This window comes from Podarcis pityusensis (assembly GCF_964106645.2).
Source record: "Podarcis pityusensis genome assembly, chromosome: 10".
NCBI lineage: Eukaryota > Metazoa > Chordata > Lepidosauria > Squamata > Lacertidae > Podarcis > Podarcis pityusensis.
In genome coordinates this window covers 42,984,480-43,006,030 of record NC_138035.1, presented here as the reverse complement: position 1 = coordinate 43,006,030, position 21,551 = coordinate 42,984,480, and the positions used below count along the sequence as shown (strand labels likewise).

The window sequence follows — 21,551 nt, the reverse complement described above, 5'->3', positions numbered from 1 at the left end:
TGTGCTAAGACGGAAGCTGAAGCTTTATGTATGGTGCGATTTAAGCAGAATTTAAACAAGAGATTATGGGCTTGGTAAAATCAGGTAATCTGTGTTTGTTTCTGCCAAAACAAACTGATCTGTTGTGTGACCTGGAAGAAACCCTGTTTCTGTCTATGACTTTTGCCAGATAGCACATTTTCTTAATCATGGCACAACTAGGGGTGGGGTGATATTTTCACAGATGGATGACTTGTGTCATAATGCAAAGCCTTTTATATTTAACTACAATGGGTGATAGGGAGGAAATGTTTTATGTTATACTAATATTAAAGTAAAATGGTTATGGAGTAAGGGTGGCTGTTGAATTTTTTAATGAGATAACATTGCAACAGCATGAGATAAACATGGCTGCTGATAGCTGCATATGCCTCAGTTTCCCCGTCTGGAGAAAAAGACATGAATTTTTGGCACACGTAGATTGTATCAGAAACCCATCCAGTAGGAAATGAAATGTAACCCCGTATCTCTGCAAATGTTTGGAAGTTAACAGCAGCCATTCACCAGTTTCTTTCAAGGACCATAAACTCAGCTCTCTATGTTACAATATACATTGCATGTGCAGTCCATGTGTGGTAAGCGTGCACCGTCAAACTCCCTACTTGGTTTTGCAAAAACTGAACTCCAACATATTTGTTGTCTTCATATTTGTACAGTTTGATGAACACCCCACAGTAACGATATGAGACTAGGTGGGTCATTTCAATTAATGGGGGTTTATTTGCTCATCAAAAGGAAAAAGAAAAAGGGTGGGGACTTGGAAGCTTATAATATGTACTTGAGAGAGGCAGGGAGTGTGCTTGCCGGGGCTGTTGGCATTTGCAAAAAAGAGAAACATGTGGCAATTTCGTGAGTCCCTCCATTCTAAGCAAGATTTCTAATACCCTCTGCTTTTGAGGACTCCTCTAAGTGGACGTGGGTGGCGCTGTGGGTTAAACCACTGAGCTGCTGGGCTTGCCAATCAGAAGGTCGGTGGTTCGAATCCCCATGACGGGGTGAGCTCCCGTTGCTCGGTCCCTGCTTCTGCCAACCTAGCAGTTCGAAAGCACAAAGTGCAAGTACATAAATAGATACTGCTCCGGTGGGAAGGTAAACGGCATTTCCGTGTGCTGCTCTGGTTCGCCAGAAATGGCTTAATCATGCTGGCCACATGACCCAGAAGCTGTATGTCGGCTCCCTCGGCCAGTAAAGCGAGATGAGCGCTGCAACCCCAGAGTCGTTCACGACTGGACCTAATGGTCAGGGGTCGCTTTACCTAAGTGGATGCTAGCTGTACAGGAAGAATGCTCCTGGTCATGAAACTGCAGAAACCAGAATGGATGCAGGATCTGAAATAGGCTAGTGGGCATAAGTAACTGGTTCTTGGTGACTGGCTTGATTTATTAACTTACCTGCTAGCTCATGCACCTTATAGATCCATTCAATCCAGACTTTACCTGTTCTTCTTTCTGACATGTATGCCTGATGTGTGGAATGTTACTTTTCATTTGCAGGGTGCTTTCAACCAGCCCCATTCTCCCTTGCTTGCAGTCCTTAATGTGACAAATGTAACTTTCATAACAGAAGCACGAAGTATGGGGTACTGTTAATGTTAGCTACGCTGAAGCAACTTAATTATTTATAAAGATTATATTCTGTTTTTGTCCAGGAGCACAAATGATCAGAGAGGAACCCTGGGATTGACATGGCATCATAAATGCTGAAAATGCAACTCATGCAGTTCGGAACTCAGTTAAATCCTTTCTGCTTTCTGATGTTCTGATTGCTGCCATTTGGTTGCTGCCTTGTACCATAGAAGAGAGGAGAAACTTGTTGGTCTAGTACCTTTAAACAATAAAGGTGCTTAAGGTTCTCTCTCTCACTCCCAGGATCCAGATAATTAAAGTAACAATCGTCTATTTTGTCCTGGGCTTGTTTATTACTGTTTAATGGGTAAGATGGGACATAATACTAAACCATAATTTAGCAGCGCTGGAATGAGCCTGGGTGAGTCTTATGTTCACACGCTCCATCTTTCGCTATTCTCCACATTGGCAGTGAAAGGACTATGTGAAACATCTGCTTCTGTTTCAAAACTAGCTGCAGTTCGTCGTGAATATAAAGGGCAACCAATAGTTTAAACTAGAGGTGTTCTGAAAATTCACAGAAAACATTTCCTAGGAATAGGAGGCCTGTTTGCATACACTTCCAAGAATGTTTTACACACGTGTGTGTGTGTGTGTGTGTGTGTGTGTGGTGGTGGCGTCCCCAAGCCCCCTTGAATGACACTGATCTGGAGTATTGTGGGGAAGCAAACTGACAGCCAAGTTGCCCACTGGAAAAATTCTGTGACATGTTTGCCCAAATTTATGTGCCCACAAAGAGAGATTGGATAATTTTGAAAATCTGTTTTTCCACAGCTCTAGTTGAAATGGTAGTTTAGTGAAACAAACCAGGAATCACTAACCAAGAAGCAGCAAATGGTGATTGGAAGCATCCAATTCCTTAAAAAAAATAAAATCTCCTCCTTGCATCTATACTGGAAAAGGAGAGAACAGACAGAACCACATGATCCTAATGCTACCCAGGCTATTGTTTAGCACTACTTCCAAACTGGACAATTGTAACATATTTGGATTGCTTCGGTAATGGACTGGATTATATCCAACAAACTAAAGCACATTTCAGATGAGACTGAGACACGGTTAGCAGGTGGTTCTCTAAGCCAGATGGATGTGGGGGTTGGCTGCTCTTGAAGGCAGTGGGTACATAGTTTTGGGGTACCTCTGGATCCTTGCTGTTGCTTGAGGTTCAGGTGGCCTCAGTGGCACTGAGTGTCTTCCATCAGCTTCGGCTGATGGCCAGCTGTGCCCCTCTCTGGACAGAGATGACCTAACATTTGTCATCTATGCTCTGATAACTCACTGCAACAACATTATACATAGTGCTGTCTCTGAAGATGGTTCAGAAGCTTCAGCTGGTGCAGAATTCAGTGGCCAGGTTGCTCATTGGGGCAAGGCAGTTTGAACATATTACACCAATCGTTGCCCAGCTGCACTGGCTGCCAGTAATTCAAAGTGTTGGTTTTGACTCTGGCTCAGATCCACAAAACCTCAAGGAGCACCTCTCCCTATATGAACCGATCTGGACCTTGTGATCCTCATCTGAGACACTTCTTTGTGTGCCTTGTCCACGAGAGGTCCAGAGGGTGCCAACATGAGAACGGATCTTTTCTGTGGTGGCTCCCTGTTTGTGGAGTACTCTCCCAAGAGAGGCATTTCTGGCCCCTTCATTACATATCTTTAGGCCCCAGGCAAAAATGTTCCTCTTCAACCATACCTTTGGCTGATTAACATTCTAAGTCCTTTCAAATGTGTTTGTGGGAGGGGTTATTGGTTTGTTTTTGTTGTTTTTTGATTATGTATTTTGTGTTCTCTTTTTGTATTTTTCTGTTGCCAGCCACTCTGGGATCTACGGAGGGAGGGTGGTATACAAATTTAATAATAATATACACATTTTTCTTTTGTATTTGTTTTATTTATTTGATTAGCAATATTACTCTTGATCTACCTTTCGGCCTTCTGGACCCTTCTGACTAATCAATAATGCTCACATTGTCTCTATGTGAAGATGTTTGGACATAGGACAGGAATAGAGAACCTTTGGCCCCGACATATGTTGCTGAACTGCAGCTCCCATCCACCCCAGGCAGCATGGCCCATGGCCAGGGAAGATGGGATTTGTAGTTCAGCAATATCTAGAGGGACAGAAGTTTCCCACACCTGACTTAGGGAAGACTCTTAGTCGCTAAGTGTATGATGTATTAATATGAGTACTGGCGTAAAATCCCTGCCTCCGGTCATCTAAACACCCACAAATTATTCTGATTTTCCGTGTACATAGTGATATGTAATGAACTTCTGATTTATTCATACAGAAGTTAATAAGATTCTTCTTCTTGTAGAGATACTTTGCACCAACTCCATTCTCTACTTTTTGTTGCTATAAAAACACAGCTGGTTTTCCTGTGCATGATCACAAATAAATTTGACTCTTGTGGCAGGTTAGTTATAACCAAGCATCATAACAATGATAAACAACAATAATATTTCACACTATATGAGCATCTCTACACACAAAAGCTGTTGGGATGTTGAATTTGAAAATCAACAGGCATCTTTCTTGGCTCTCTTTTGGCATTAAGCAAGAATAGCTAGGGACCAATCCTCAGGAGAAAGAGAAGCTGATGCTTTTGTGGTATCTTGAGAGGCATAATTCCTAGAGATGTGAACTCATTATAGCTCAGTATGCAGCTGAATTGTCAGAAGTATGAATTCCTAAAAAGATTAGCTTTTTTGCTTTTCTTTTTAGTGTTCTAAGCATGTTTGACCCTTGCATGTGTGCAGGCATGTTTTCATATGATTTAGGAAAGTTCTTCACATCCTTGCTTACGTTTGCTCCATTGAAGCCCTGAAAGCTGCAGAACCCTCCCCATCATCTGTGAGTTCAGCACTAGCGGAGGAAGAGGCATGCTGTGGGAGCGCACCTCCCCCAGCAGCGCGATCCCGGCAGGGTGCCATCGCAGCTGCCCCCCTGCCCGTGCCGGGCGCCATGCCCCTACGGGCGGCACACCATGCCCCCAGGACGCATGCCACGCCCCTACAGGTGGTGCATCACATTCCTGGGACGCGCGCCAGTCCTGCCCCCGCATGCTCTCCGCCCCCTGGTGCCGGAGCATGATGCTCTGCCACTGGAGTTCAGAACCAAGCAAGGAGCCAGAAATGAGGCTTATAAGCAGGTTAAACATTACATTACAAACCCATTATTTGCACGCTCTGTCAGCATCCCTATCATTTTATTTTATGAAGGTCATTTAAATATGTACTGAAAATCATGTCTTCTCCAATATTTATGAGCTGGCCTTGGCGCACGGAGTCCTCTCACATATTCTCTGCTTTCTTCCCTCTGTTGAGCACTTAATGGCAGAGCAAAAAGGTTCATGCCCATGCAGAAGAGAATGTGGTTGGTCACCTTGTATATTTTCCCTGGAACCAGGTTATGTTCCCTGTGGTTTGCGGACAACAAGCTCTCTCTCTCTCTCTCTTTCTCTCTCTCTCTCTCTGTCTCTCTCTCTCTCTCTCTGGGTTTGTGTGGGTGTGTAAAATCAATATTGCGTGACTGCCACAAAAAAACCCAGCAGGCAAGCACGTCTAATGTTGTGCTATGCCATACCTGCATGGCTAATACTGTGTGCCACATCATACACTCCACACTGGGCATTTTGTGATTGACAGCAGTGTTAATTTTTAATTCTTTTTAACAAAAGCCTTCAAAATTATCTATAAATCTTGATTTTTTTTAAAAAAAAATGTAGTTTTGATTTTTATTATCAATTAAAGGTTCCTTACAAATTCAATGGAAACGTGGGTAGAGGGGGTGCAGGAAGAGGGGAAAGGCACTTTACACTTTCTCAAGGTGTGAGTACAGGCACCTCTGCTGTTGTTTTTTTGCCACCCCCACCCTGCCCCCATACAGAGCATCAGCTAATTTGCTGTTATGAAATAACTTTGCATGCTAGAAGTCATTGTCTGTTTCATATTTGAGAAGATTCAGAGATATGTTATTGGAATGATGATGATCTCTTCTGATATTTTTGCATGTGCAGTATATTGTTAGCTATATACGCTGTTTTGTTGCAGGGGAAGATCCTGAAGCTAGAAGAATGAGAACTGTAAAGAATATAGCAGATCTGAGGCAGAACTTGGAAGAAACTATGTCGAGCCTTAGGGGAACTCAAATAAGCCACAGGTACTATTTCACAATTGGTTAAATATATACGGGTTGAAGCAGAAAGTGTATGGGTTTTGCAAGGAGAAACCTTGAAGATGTGCACCCAGTTTCATTTTTGCCAGTTTTCTTATTGCCAGTGCTATCCAGTTAAGTAGCAGTCTCCTTAAATTCCATGAATGAAATGTGTCAGATTGGGCAATGCCTGTCAATACGCAATTCAGCCCACGCTCACAGAGAGGAGCAAGAGCACACCTTTGCTCCCTACTCACCTGTCATTCTTCCCCCATCTCTCTTTATCCTGGGATTTAAGTACCGAGGACTCTCCCTTTTATCAAGTCAGACCCTGGTCCTTCTAGCTCAGTATTGTCTACACCTGAACTTTTCAAGGTTTCAGCAACGGGTCTGCCCAAGTCCTGTCTGGAGAACCCAAGACTTTCTACATCAGAATATGTGTTCTACTTCTGAACTATGACCCTTCCTCCTGATGAGTTGAACACACACACACACACCACTTTCGTGGTGGGGCTTTCATGTTCTTCTTCCAAACTCCATGCCCTAATTCAGTGAATTAGTTTTAACAGGTCCTATATGTGTAAAATCCAACAGACATAGACCCAAACCATGTAGACAATTCTCTCATATATTTTTCTAAATACTAATTGCACAAAATGGGCCCGTGTATGTTGGATTTTGCGAGTATAGGTCATATGCTAAATGAACATATGTCCTATGGATATTGAGAGATGCAATAGTACAGCAGTAATGACAGATTGGCAGGAAAGAAAGATATGGGACAGATCAGAAACTGGGATTATCCAGTCAAGGCCACTGTCCATCTAAACCACAAAACATTTTCATTTACAGCCGAAATGCTAAAAATGGATAAGCTGTCTAAAATGCCACCATGAGATTAGCTGCAACTTCTGTATACAGTGGTACCTCAGGTTACATACGCTTCAGGTTACAGACTCCGCTATCCCAGAAATATTACCTCGGGTTAAGAACTTTGCTTCAGGATGAGAACAGAAATCGTGCTCCGGTGGCGCGGCAGCAGCAGGAGGCCCCATTAGCTAAAGTGGTGCTTCAGGCTAAGAACCTCGGAACGAATTAAGTACTTAACCCGAGGTACCACTGTATGTTGTGTATGAAAGACCCTCATTTTCCACTGAGATGTTGCATTTTAATTTTCCACACTTATTCACTTGCTTTCTTCTCAAAATCCACCTGCAGTAAAATGATGAAACAAAAAAGTATCCTTTCTTTGAAAGTGTTGAATAAAGGATTTGTTCTTGTAGGAAAATGAACGCATCAGACTGTGATGGCCTTAAATATAAACTTCATTTTTGTTCTGTGCTTTGACTTTTACTGTCTCTCCCCTCCCTATGCTCAGAAGTATAGAAAGCACAGTTCATCAGTTTTTGTTTTGCTTCACAGCACATTGGAAACAACATTTGACAGTACTGTGACGACCGAAGTGAATGGGCGAAGTATCCCAGGCTTGACAAGCCGATCCTCTCCAGTGACCTGGAGGCTTGGACAAGCTAGTCCTCGTCTCCAGGCAGGCGATGCTCCTTCCCTGGGTGGAGGGTATCCTCGCAGTGGTGCTAGTCGCTTTATCCATACTGACCCTTCTCGGTTCATGTATACCACGCCTCTTCGCCGTGCAGCTGTTTCTCGCCTTGGGAACATACCCCAGATAGACATGAGTGAAAAAGGAAGTAGCGATCTGGACATTTCCTCTGATGTTGATGTCGGAGGATACATGAGTGATGGGGACATTCTTGGGAAGAGCCTCCGTGCTGATGACATCAACAGCGGGTAAGTGTTTGCTTCCCCAGACCCTCACATAACACACAATGCTCTTCTTGTTTGATGTGACCACTATAAGCACCATATGATTTGAAACACATTTTCTGGGTGGGTTGGCCCCCAAAATAGATATTATAGTGATGCTCCCTAAGGTATGCACCATCTTTCTTTTGTCTTTTTAAAGTCATGGGGAAAGGAGAGGCAGAGGCAGAGAGAGAATGAAAAACGCTCAGTCATCTCTTGTTATTGATGTGTCTGAGGCTAAGTTGGGCCAGCCCCCTGGAAACAAAAATGCTTCAGGGAAATTCGTTTGCCACCAATCTTGGGGTATCTTATCTTGCCCCAGCTCCCAATGTATGGCTTAAAAATCTGGGCCTAAAAGTTTAGCATCACCCTTGTGGTGGGGCATCTGGTCAATCTGCCCCTGTAAAAACAATTCTGGTCCCCCATTCTTGACAGGTGTTTGGTTTTGTGAGTCAAAAAATGTGTAAGACTGAATTCGATCCTCTTCTTAACATTAATGGTAGATGTGTTCCTTGTTTTACTAGTGGCCAAAAAACAGAAGGAATGTGTGTGCTATAATGATCTTAGCACATTGGAATGAATGATAATTAAATGAGAAAGAGATTACAAACAAAGTTTTCGTTTTGTTGTGCACACCATTCCCTCTAGGTTTATTTTGTTCCAGTTGGTAGATGGCAGATGTGTTTTAAATGGTGGCAAACAAAAACCTGTTTCTTACAGGCGTGGTGTGAAATTTCAATACCTACCTGTCAGATTCATTCCATTGAGAAATAAGCTTTTTTGGAGTTTATCGGTTGTGCATTTTATATCTGACCACAGGAATAACCTCAAGAGATGGGAAGGTATCATTTATTAACTTTACCTAGTAGGGACTGCTTTGGGGCACTTCTGAATTTCAGTACTGCTTGCAATTTGATGGGTTCCCATATTCAGGAGTTAAGGAATTCTTCATTTCTGGGCAAGGTTGCAATCTCTCTGAAGGGACAAGTTTGGAGGTGCCCCTAGGTCCATTCTTGCTATGAGAGACTCAGGAAAACTCTGTGCGAACGACTGCCCATTATCTTAGGTTGGTATGCCAACTACACCCTTTCCTGGACAAGAATAGCTTGACCACTGCAGTTCATGTGTTGGTGTCCTCACAGCTGGACTACTGTAATGTGCTCTATATAGGGCTTCCTTTGGGTCTGATCAGGAAGCTGCAGCTGGCGTTGAATACCATGGTCAGGTTGTTGAGTGTGTGTCTACCTTTCAAAGTATGAAAGACTGAAATCAGAATTAGAGAATTTCAGTCTCCATGTCTGAAACTAAGGCTGTGTTCCTAAGAGGAAGTGTGATCCATTCAAGGAAGTGGTGCTTATTTCCAAGTAAATCTGCTTGGGATAGAGCTGTATGTCTGATTGCTCACTGATTTGAGAGTTCCATGGAATTTGGTGCCACTGATTTCTGTGTAAGCATGCATAGAATTGAGCTCTGAAGGTTTCTTCAAGTGTCATACTCCAGAATTGTTTTTACATTTTCTGGTTGGTCCTGACTGATGGACCCTGGAAGTCTGGTTCAAAAATGAGAAAAAAGCAGATTGCACTCACCTGAAATCCAGCCACTATCTAGTGTAAGAAACTTTGTGCATCTATGCAACTTAATGACTCATGTGAAAGCATTCAAAGTAGTGTGAGACTTTCTAATTTTTCCTTGAATATTTTGCTTGTGACATATACCGATTAACAGTTTTTGTACTGCTTGACTAAATATGTATTAATTAGTTTATCACCTTAGAGAATAAATTAAGTTGTCTCTTTTGACATCCGTAATGAGAATGACTTGGTAAATAGTAGCAAGCAGTAGCGCTCTTGGCCAGAATATTTTTTAAGTACCATTTCTGCGTTAGAATAAAGAGCAAAAAATGAATAATAAGCACTGAAAATTCATGCTTCATTCAGGCATGTCAAGTCTTATCTCTCTTTCCTCTTTCATTCCCACTTTAATTACTTTAAACACTTGGGGATGAGAATCCAGCAGTAATTAGGAATTAATGGAAGAGGGGCCTATTTCTTGTGAGGTTCAGCCTCTTCACTTATGCACTACCATGTAAGAATCAAAATGCATTGAAGTCTTGAGTCTTGAAGTCTCCTCCTCCATTTTCTTAGCTTAGGAATGAAGGCTGCAATCGAGTCCCCTCCCCCCCCCTCCCTGGAAGAAGGCATCACACAATATACACCATCTTGTATCCAGTGGAAAGCAACATTCATGTTTGTCTTTCTGGGTGCAAGATCACATCCATAAGTGGTTCCAGTGCCTACAGATATGACTTCAGAGTTCAAATACCATAGGTTGGTGTGGAAACCGGCCCCCATTTCATTCATAAGACTTTCTGAAAATGACTAATAAAGAAATTGCCCCTAAGAAGCAATTCAGATAACAATACATACCAAAATAAGATGATATCAAAATAATAGCAAGGTAAGCTTCCCATTATTATAATCATTCTGTGGTCACCAAGCTCGCATCAGTTTCTCAAGCAGGTCATCTCTATCTGGTGCATGAGGCTGGCCTGTCGAGGTGAATGTGGTGCTTTCTTGACTCTTTATTTTGTGATTGAGGCCAGATATGCATAGGATGCGGGCCATAGATAAAGCCCCCTCCCCATGAAAGTGTTATGTGTGCACCATGTTGCATTTAAATACTGACAAAAATTTAGTAAGCAGCACACTCATCCATGCCGTTTGTCACTGGTGTGACAGTATATACAGTATATACAGGTGGACCACTTACATGGGAAAGAGTTTAAACCCACAGAGAGCACCTTTCCATGGATTTTGGACAAGAGTCCTTGGCCTCCTGCGGGATAGCTCAGTTGGTAGAGTATGAGACTCTTAATCTCATGGTCGTGGGTTCGATGGCTGTGTTGGGCAAAATGATTCCTTTGTGGTCCCTTCCAGCTCTGATTCTATGACAACCTTGTCTGAACTTGTAATGGATTGAACCTGAGATGGTGAACATATGGTCTTATCACTGAAGTCCTTCTCCTGCCTGTATCCTATAAAGAATAGGCCTTAATTAGTCCAGGAGGTGTGCACCAGTATAGTTAGTGTGTCAGTCCTTCTTTTGGTTGTTGGCAGCTGTGTGTATACAGTGGTACCTGGGGTTACATACGCTTTAGGTTACATACGTTTCAGGTTTCAGGCTCCGCTAACCCAGAAATATTACCTCGGGTTAAGAACTTTGCTTCAGGATGAGAACAGAAATCATGCAGCAGTGGCGCAGCGGCAGCAGGAGGCCCCCATTAGCTAAAGTGGTGCTTCAGGTTAAGAACAGTTTCAGGTTAAGAACAGACCTCCAGAACGAATTAAGTTCTTAACCCGAGGTACCACTGTATATCATAATAAAAGAAAGATTAAGGCACTTTTATGGTCCTCCACTTTCACTTTTCTGATATCTGTCTTTACCAGGACTAAGTGTATTAGTAGGCACTCCAGGGTATACTCCACCCCGTCCCCCCTTTCATCATTCATTTGCTTCACTGAGATTCTCACAGAGTTGGCCAACTCAGCTTTCACATAGGAATTGGTCATATTGTAGCATTTCTGTCGAATAACTGCATCCCCAGCAAAACTGACTTAGATGGAAGGAGAGTTTTCAAGCCTGAGGCGGCAAATTTTGACAAGCGCATTTCACATGGAAGCGTCTCCTGTCAAGTGCTTTTCCATGTGAGAGGACTGTACCACCTGACAAGTGAACAACTCAATCCATTCCTAGTTACCGTGGTTCTGTATGGCTGCTTCCTTTGTAGAGATCTGCAGTTCGATGTTTATAGATACTTTTGGGTATGTTTACTGTAACACCAGTTTACCGTTCTCTGTGTTACTCTATTCCTCATCTGCAAGGTAGGAACTCCTCCTCAGTCCTTCCTTTCTTCCCTTGCTACAACAAAATTCAAGCAGTTGTTCTCCTGACGTAGGGGCAAACTAGGCATGACAGCTTTGGAAGGGGACACTTCAAATATGGACAACAGTGATGGTGTAGGAGGTTTCACCATGTATGATACAGGTACCCGTATGGTTTTTGTCATGGAACAAATAGCAGCTGTGGAGGTGTGCCTTTAATAAGAAAATCAATACAGTGGGAGATGGTTAAGCACCCACTTAATTGCTGGGAAGCATAAATAAGTATTCTGGAAGGGAGAAGCTGCTAGGCCAGAATGGTTGTCCAACTATGCCAGTGTTATCTACTCTAACAAGCAGTGGCACTTGAGGGCATTGGACAGAAAAGAATCTTTCTGCCTGATCCTTTTGCCAGGATTTAGACCTTGGAGCTTTCTGTAAACAATGCATGTGCTGTACTACTGAGTTATAGCTCTTCCCTTTTGTGCTGACTGCTGTTATCACGAGATGTCCTGTACACAGAGCTACCACTTCACATCTCGTTTGGTTCTTAGTAAGGTTCACCTTGATGAAATTGGTAAAAACCTTCTTTAGAGTTTAAATTCTGCAGATCAGAAACTTCATCTCTTTCTTTCACTCTGCCACAGCGCTGCATTGACAGTGCTATATATAAATAGGTAGCACCAGCTGGTGGCATTTTCTCATGATTAAAATTATATATTTTTATTTTCAGTTACATGACAGATGGAGGACTCAACCTGTATACAAGAAGCTTGAACCGAATTCCAGACATAGCAGCCTCCCGAGATGTTATTCAAAGAGGGGTTCATGATGTGACGGTGGATGCAGACAGGTAATACCTCCCTTTATTGTCTAAAAAACACACACCCAAACAAACAAACAGCAAATTATTACAGAGACCTTTGAAAGGCTGTTGACATTCCCCTGTGTGAGGCGTAACATTTTTATATGGAAATCTGTGAATCCGTACCTAACAGGTTAGACAGACATAAGTAATGATAAAGAGAAATCAAGATAGAATTGCGAATCAGAAGCTGTGGACAGAATACAGTTATTCCTGAAATGCCCTAGCCTATGTGGGAGAAAAGCAATGCTCCAACAAGATCCCTTGCACCAGCAGCCACAGGACAGGGGATCCCTATGGCTTGGTGCCTGAAACACAACAAAAATTGCCAAACAATCAAAACAGTTGGAAAAATTACGGTTCATCAACTGTAACTACTTTGATTTTTTATCATTAAGTATAAATGCATGGGACTATAATTGCATGGGACAGTAGGAAATGAAGATGGAGCACCTCCTTGCTAAAAATGTGCGGCACCTAGTACTGACACTGTTTTTTTCTTGTGTATCATATGATTGCCAGAGTTTAAAGTGGCATTTTTAGCAGGAAAGAGTTTAAAGTGGCTCTTGCATGTATTTTCACTTTCTGATTTATTTTTTATTCCACCATATGTGCATGACGCACAGCGGGTGCACGTGTGGTGCAGCCCACTGGCCGGTTTTTAAAATGGGAACTGTAGCCTCCAGATTAAAAAATGTTTACTGTTCCTGTTTTTAAGGCTTCCTAAAGTTCTTGCACCATCTGCTACTGGATAGAGGATTTGGCAGTTGTCTTGGGCTCAGTTCAGGCTAATCTGCTGTGTTTTCTCAGCCAAACCACAGTCAACATAACAGTTTAACAATAAAATGTCCAGATTTCACTGATAGTTTAGTAACAAGCTTCTGAACTTTTAACTGATAGACTGGAGTGGCAGTATCATTTATCTTTTCCTGCAAAAAAATTCCATGCACTGATCAATTTTGTGTTTTGTGTATGTTTATGTATTTTGTAAAGGCAGCCAGAGACAGGTTATTATTCAGACCTCCTTTAAATTCTTTTGGGGTGGGGTAGGAGGGTGCATGAAAGGAGTGCTCCCCCCCCGAAGAACAGTCCCAGTGTTCTTGAGATGCTCTGTTTGTCTACTGTTACCCTCCCAGACGCGGGTGGCACTGTGGTCTAAATCACACAATCAGAAGGTCGGCTGTTCAAATCCTCACGATGGGGTGAGCTCCAGTTGTTGGTCCCAGGTCCTGCCCACCTAGCAATTTGAAAGCACGTCAAGTGCAAGTTTATAAATAGGTACCGCTCTGGCAGGAAGGTAAACAGTGTTTCCGTGCGCTGCTCTGGTTCGCCAGAAGCGGCTTAGTCATGCTGGCCACATGACCTGGAAGCTGTCTGCGGACAAAACATCAGCTCCCTCGACCTATAGAGCGAGATGAGTGACGCAACCCCAGAGTCATCCGCAACTGGACCTAAGGTCAGGGGTACCTTTACCTTTACCTTTACTCTCCCAGTCATCACTGTCACAGAAAGAGGATACAGTGGTTTATGGTGCAGCAGCCAGAGTCTAACTCAGGGAGATTTAGTGGGAGTGCCTGATAGGGTTGTGAACCTGAAGGGCCTAGAGGGACATGGGATGGGAATGGAATGACACTTGGTTTCTATAAATTGGGGAAAAAGTGGGGTAAGTTCATGGCCAAAACAATAGCTAGTGTGCTTTAGTAACCCAGTTGGATAGCAATATCTGGAGGCCTTTGAATTGTTACTAAAAGTGATTATGATAAAAAGAAAGTGTGAAGTAGAGATTAGATAGTTAAGCAGTCACAACATAATGAATGTAACTGAAAGCAGGGGCAGACTTTCCATTTAAAAATTTGGGCAGTGTGCTCCAAAGAAGCAAACTGACATCATTCTGTCTCTAACCTCAGTCCCTTGGAAGCTATTTAGAAATTAGAGGCAAGGTGTCATTTTCTGGCCAGACTAGGTGCATTTCATTTGTGGCCATGGAGTAACAAAAATATACTTGTTTTATTTCATTGAAAAACTGAGTGCTAGTTAATTGTTATTGTTTTACACACTGGTATTTAAAAACACAATGTTGCTAAATCGCATTTGATATCCATTAAGGTATTTTATTTTTACGTGTTAGGGTGACAGTTGGTGAAGATAAAGGTTTGTTAAGCAGAGGGTGCTTACAGGTATGCCACTGGTGCCCCTTCCTTAAATTGTAATCTTTGCAGACTCTCTGGTACAAAAATTGTTAATGGCACTGACACTCTGCTTGTTTCCTTGATTTCTCCTTCACTCCCACATTTGCCTTTAAATGTTTATAAATTATTTGCTTGGAGGCTAGATTTTAATTTCGATTATCCTAGTTGAGGGGAAGATTTAGAAGAGTTAGAATTTTTTTTTTTGCGTCCCATTATTGCAGGAGAAATTGTCGATCTGTGTGGTACAGCAGGGAGTCTCAGATGTTCAGTGCCTTCAGTGCACCTGCAGTGCAAGCATTTTTTCCTGCAACTGATTACTCTGGGAAGAAAACAGACCCATAGTCTGTCTCTAATTAAACCTTTAATATCGCAGCAAGATTTTGACCATTCACTAAGTTACTCTGGGTTTAATTGTGTGAATAATTTGTGTGAATGTGCTCGTTGTGACCGTATATATATTTGATTTTGGGAATCAGGGAATATACCATACTCCTTAGGTCAGCTTTCCCCAAAACTGGTGCCCTCTGGATGCTTTGGGCAGAATAGACTGTGGTAAGAGATGGTGGGAGCTTTACTCATCTGTCAAAGTTAGCCTGCAGGGTAGAAGTGGAGATGTCTCCCTCCAGCCTGTGTTGGTGCTAAACCCAAATACTCAGGTAGGCACAGCTGAGTCAGATTGAATCTGCCCAGTGTTGCCCAGCCAGGTTTCAGTAATACATTACAGGTCTGCTGCCTCACCCAGGATCCAATTGTGAATGAGCAAAGGCCCCTTGTGAACCAATCTGCAATTTAAAGGCCTACTTCCAAGCAGGAGGGCATGGCGACACTAACCAGGGTCTTGCTAATTCTAATACAGTGGTACCTCAGTTTATGAACTTAATCCGTTCCGGAAGTCCATTCTTAAACCAAAGCCATTCTTAAACCGAGGGGCTTTCCCTAATGAGGCTTCCCACCACCGGTGCCCTTCCACTATTCGGCTTCTGTTTGTAAACGGAGGTAAAGTTTGCTAACCGGGACACTACTTCCGGTTTTGCGGAGTTCATATACTGAATATTTTGTAAACAGGGCTGTTCTTAAACCAAGGTACCACTGTACTCTACAATTTTATGATTCTATGATTCTCCAGAGGCTGAGGTATAAGGGGTTGTGCCAAAGGCTTAATATAAAGGTGGATTTTGAGGATTTGAAGTAAGAAGTAAGACAAGTAGCATCGCACAGAAGTTCTGGATGGCAGTTTTAGGCATGAGGTCTAAAAAGAGCAAAATAGTGGAAACAAAATACTTTTGGGTGGCTGAAGATGGTCATGGGCAGGTGTGTACTGTGATATAAGAGCAGAGGCAGGAGAAAAGCCATGGAGGACTTTGAATGCAAGAAGGAAGACAGATTACCACTAGTCAACCTGACAACTAATTTTGAGTTCAGACATGAATGAGGGAGTGTGATGAGTGGTGGTAATGATTAATATGAAGATGATATTTGAAAACTCAAAAACAACAGCTGAATGGGGACGAGGGCAAGAATGAACAAACATGGAAGGAATGAGCAAACAAGAAAAGAACTTTCAGTCCCAGAAGCCTGGTATAATCATAGATCAACTTGTCAGACCATGATGATCTAGTCAAAGAAGAAAAACCACAGGTCACAGCAGAGAACATAACTTGCTGTTTATGGCTGCAAAGAGAACGCTGTTGTATGTTAACCTCTTTCTTTGAAGAGCTTTCTTTCATTCTTATCTGACACTTTCTGTTTCGTAAATCTAAATTATGTCACATCTAAGCTCCTTTTGATCTGTGGAGCAGAAGACAAGCCTCCCTCTTCAATAGGTTCTCATAACAGAGGTTTTTTTTCAGTCTTACCACCCTTGCTTTCAGTCCCCTGAGCCAAGTTTCTTTTAATAACAAATGTTTGCTACAATAAAGCTTGCAGTTTGTTCCCTTTTGAAGTTTCAGCCTTAATCACAACTGTATCTAATTGTTAAAACATGCAACTTCCCATATCCCCTGCTTGCTGTACATAAATAAACAATCTGGTCACAATAATGTAAGCAGGCTCAGATGCATAAAATTAACAATAATTTTTACAAAAGCTTCTTTGTACTAGTAGGTAAATACTCTTGGTATTTAATGCTACTAAATGGATAAGTTTCTCTAGGATAAAGCTCTTTGAAAAAGAAATCATTAAATAACTTCGGGTGATTGAAACTTGCACAGAAGAGCAAGCATGACTCATATTGGTTCTAATGGTAGTATTATGGAGAGCAGCTGCCTTTGATTTGGGGCACACTGTGACATAGATTGGATAGATGCAAGGGCTAAATGCCCACTTTAGATTATGTGACTCTGTTTAACATTATGCAGGTATTGTGACTGTGCACCTAAGCAGTTAAATATTTTTAGTTACTTTGGAACAATTATACCTGGGAACATTTTTCAAGCTGAAACCATAATATAAAATGGTTGGCTACACTAGATACTGCTGAGTGGGTAAATTCATTAAAGCAAAAATTGCTTTATTGGATTTTAAAGGAACGTGTAGCTTTGAAAATAATTGCACTGCCTTGGGATGAATAATAATTGATGGAGCAGGTATTTGCCATTCCTCGTGGTGTTTTATCCAGAAATATGCCTTAAAAGTCTTAGAACTTTTTGCTAAACATAGTCCTCAATTTTAAAGAGGCATACCTTATTTGCTTGCACATGAGATAAACTGTTGGCCCAGTGGCAAATTGTCCAGGAGGGGTGATAATGAAAAAATTGCAAAGATGAAAGACAGCAGAGACATTTTGTGGATTATTTATTAATGGTTTCTTTAAATATCATAGGAATAGATATTTTGTACCAGTCTGAATAAAGAGTATTTAAACACAGCACTGCCCGTGGAAGGCTTTTGCAACCTTTGTATGTTAGGCAGGAGAGCAACTAGCTGGCTTGATGATAAAACCTAATTTAGTACATTCAGAGCTTATGAATCTAGACTTAACAATACTTGCTGATTAGTTAAATAGATGACAGCAGCTCTGGTTTTTCACTTAGTGCAAACATTACTGAGAGATGCAATAGAGGTTTGTTCTCAGAGAGCTGTTTTATGTCACTTGCAGGTAAAGCGTCCAGGAGAAGCTTTGGCCAGTCTAACCCTGCCACACACAGTTGGGAGGTACTGCAAGCAGACTTGGAATACCTGTACCAAGCCGCCTAGTGTCCTGTAGATCCTCCATGTTAATTCTGTAGGAAATTTATGCCCAAGTCAGACTGGGTGTGTAACAGTTTTTCAGGAATCTACATACTCACACTGACATTTGCAGGGCTGTTCATATGGCTGCTATAAAATATTTTGGAGCATATATGTATGTGTAACAGCTTAGGACCAGGCTACTTAAATATATTCTCATCCTGTATGTTCCCAAGTGATTACTGTGTTCTGAGGGACCCTGCAGATACCATCCTATCAGGAAGTCCATTCCTCATGAAGTCATAATTGGGTCTAACCAATGGAACGCCCTCCATTATATCAGAAAGATACCTTCTCTGTTGTCTTTTGGGCACCTGCGCTTTCAACAAGAAACCAAGCCTTACGAGGTATTGTTGAGGTAGTTGGGCATGTTTAGTCTGGTGAAGAGAAAATGGAGAGGTGATGTGATAGCCAGATTATCTGAAGGGCTGTCACATAGAGCAGGCTTGTTTTTCTGCTGTTCCAGAGGGTAGGACAGAGATCAATGGATTCAAATTACAAGAAAGGAGATTCTGACTAAACATTAGAAAGACTTTCTGCTGGTAAAAGCTGTTTGTCAGTAGAAAGGACTACCTCAGAGGGCGGTGGACTCTCTTTCATTGGAGGTCTTTAAACAGAGATTGGATGGCCTTCTGTCAGAGATTTTTGCTGTGATTCCTGCTTTTCAGGGAGCTAGATGGCCTTTAGCATCTCTTCCAGCTCTAGAATTCTATGATCCTGCAGATCCTTCTAAATGGAGTTCTTCATTCCAGTTAGTACTGGTATTGGATTAGAAGTGACAATATTTGTGTGTGTGTGTGTGTGTGTTTATATATGTAAAACAGTTTTATTATATGGTGAATGACTTTGGGAATTCTCATGGAAAGCAATTTGCAAATAAAATAACTAAACAAATAAATAATTTGGACCATATAAAATGACAGCAAAATTAATGGGAAGAAGACTTTACTTATTGCAAGAGAAATACAGCACTGATACCTTCGAGCAGATTTTAAGAAACTTAAAAATAATGATACAAATAGCTGGCTGTTGGTTTTTAAACAGTACGTGTCTCATCTGCTATGAAATCTCAACAGCTATTTGTAGTTACAGCAGTTACAGCATGAAATGATGTACTGCTATCAAGCATAGTATCAGAGCAATGAATTGCCTTCAGCAATGTTTTGAAAAGGCTTTCTTTTAGGGAAAATATAGTATGCCTGGGAGGAAACTACTTAAAGGGAATTCAGAGCTTCTTAATGGCTGAGAATGTTTCTTTCTCTTTCTCTTCTATTAAAGGTTAGGTTTCTTGCATTACATGAATGTTGTACGTGATCTGACTCTTCTGATGGCAAAAGCGTCTTTGAACTGATGATAGATTCTAAGTGGCTTCCTACCACTTTGAATGAAAATGGCTATTTCCTTCTTGTTTGGGATGCCTCCTTTGTTTTTAGGCAAAGAAACACTTTTAAAGTTAATGATAAATCAATGCTGTCAGGAAAAAGATTTGGTGAAGGAAGCAGGAATTAATGTGATACTATAACTGGACTTGTAAAATGCACACTTAAAAATGCAAGAGCACAATGAAGTTTCTAATGAAATCGTCGTTCAACCTCTCTGGTAAACAACAGTCCCATGTGTCTTTGGGGACCAAGGTCATTGTGCCTAGTGCACTCCAGTTTTTTTGCGAGAGAGAGGGGAGGGTTAAGCTTATTATTGTCTTAGTCGGCCAGTTGCCTTGGTGTAGATAAACAGGGAAAGTGTAACTGCTGTGATTATCCTGGATCTTTCAATGGTTTAGTAGTTCAACAGTATATGAACCATGGTATCCTTCTGGGATTACTAAGTACTGTTTTGCTGCGATTCTGGTCCTTCCTGCATGGGTAAAGTCCCAGAAGGCGTTGCTAGAGCCTGCTGCTCCACACTGTGGATTTTGGTATATGGGATGATGCCACAGGGTTCCAGTCTCCTTACTACCTACCTGAAACCTCTTGAATCATAGGCTGATGGGAATAATTTCAGACAACTTATGTTTACACATGTAACTGGGATATGAAAGATCCCATGAGGACTTGAGAGCATGTATGCAATGTTTCTATATAAGTCAGGGATGAAACAAGTTGCCAACAGTGACCAGTATAAATTCTGTATAGCTAATATCACCTTGGCAGTTTCTTTTTGCCATTAAAAAGTGTCCATATTGTGTTCTAATACTTTATTGTATTATTATAATATTTTAATCCTGCCCTTCCTTCAAAGAGCTCAGAGTGCCATCCATGCCTCTCTTCCCACCTCCATTTTATTCATCTCTGTGACGTAGGCCAGATTGAGAGATTGTTGCTGGCCCAAGGTCACCCAGTTAGTTTCATGGCTGAGTGGGGATTTGAACGTAGTTCCCTCCAGTTATGGTACCACCAATACTCTAGCCACTTTGCTACACTGAATCTCTACTTTTTTAAAAGTGCATTTATTCATTTATTGGCTAACCCTTTCTAGCACTGCTTTTTCTTTGGAATATTTACTGAATCTCTTTGTTATTCTCTCATGGATAGAGTTAGTTGATTATTTTTGAAGTGTCCTTATCTTCTGCTTGCATGAATTGATTGACTGTGTATTATTAATTGGCTGCCACTATCCCATGCTCCATTGAGAATACTAAAGTTCTAATCTCTGATCTTTAAACAGTTTCTTATAATGTCATTTTGAAGCTCTCTTGCTTCCTGCATTTTTAAAACAGAAACAAATATCTTCTCGAAATAACGCATAGTGTCTGGTTCCTCATCTTTGTCGTGCACAAGTCAAAACTGAACATTTTCATATTCTTCAGCCTCTCATCAAGTTTGAGCTGGTTTTGCCTGAGACTCAGTGCCTATTAAGAAATCATGAATAATAAGGAAATAGAGGCTAAGTGGTAAAAAGATTATAGTGTGGACAAAGTATCTGCACATGGAGAGGGCTCAGTAGAACCCACTTTTTTATCTTTCTCTTTGGTATCACCCACTCTATTTAAAAGAGAGCAGTTTCATTTTCCAGAGGGCTGGCAGTGCAGCAAGGATTTTAAATAACAGGATTTGCTTGCCCGCATGTGCTGCCAGCCATCTGTAAAATACAGCTTTTTAAATTTGTGTTTTTATTTTGCAAAAGGGGCCACTGAGAATGTGCGGCCATTTTATGACCAGCCACCCTGGCCACTGCTGTGGCATTTGGCATGTGGGAAGCAACAACTCAAGTTCTGTAGCCCAAGAGCTGCGCATGAAACATTTTACAGCATCTGTATGAAATATTTACATAGGTTCCATAATGTCAGTATGCATCCTGATCTAAGCAAAATGTTAAACAGAAATGACCTTAACAAATGGAGCAACAATGTAACTGCGTTTTATAGCATATCAACAAGGAACCATGGCAAGCCTGTCTTGAAAGCTGGTGCATGGACAATGCCACTACACACTCAGAAAATGAAGTGAGAAAAGTGTACCATAGTGAATTAAGCAATATAAAAATGTTAATATTGCTATATTAATGCTTGCTGTATGATTAATTAACCGGTAAGTAAATCCGCTCTTGACAGTTTTGTTCAGAGTTCCTAACTGTTATAACAAATATGGAGTGTTTGCTTGGTGAGAGGATCTCATATAACTTAAGCAGCCAGAGTATTATACTTTAATTATACAATGATCGTACCACTGTGATGTTTCTGCTACCATTTAAATAAAGGAGCAGTTATTCCATGACGAATGAGTACTCTGGCATTAGTTTGATTTTATTTGT

At 41.4% G+C, this 21,551-nt stretch overlaps 1 protein-coding gene across 11 annotated transcripts in view; it reads left to right on the top strand.

Moving 5' to 3' along the window:
- NAV3 (neuron navigator 3) overlaps positions 1-21,551 on the top strand; it is a 430,222-nt gene that overhangs the window by 325,243 nt on the left and 83,428 nt on the right. For all 11 annotated transcript variants that reach the window (XM_080971313.1, XM_080971308.1, XM_080971315.1 and 8 more), the window contains 3 exons: positions 5,718-5,826; positions 7,243-7,626; positions 12,253-12,372. In XM_080971313.1, the coding sequence (XP_080827439.1) occupies positions 5,718-5,826; positions 7,243-7,626; positions 12,253-12,372 (613 nt within the window). The remainder of the gene's footprint in view (positions 1-5,717; positions 5,827-7,242; positions 7,627-12,252; positions 12,373-21,551) is intronic.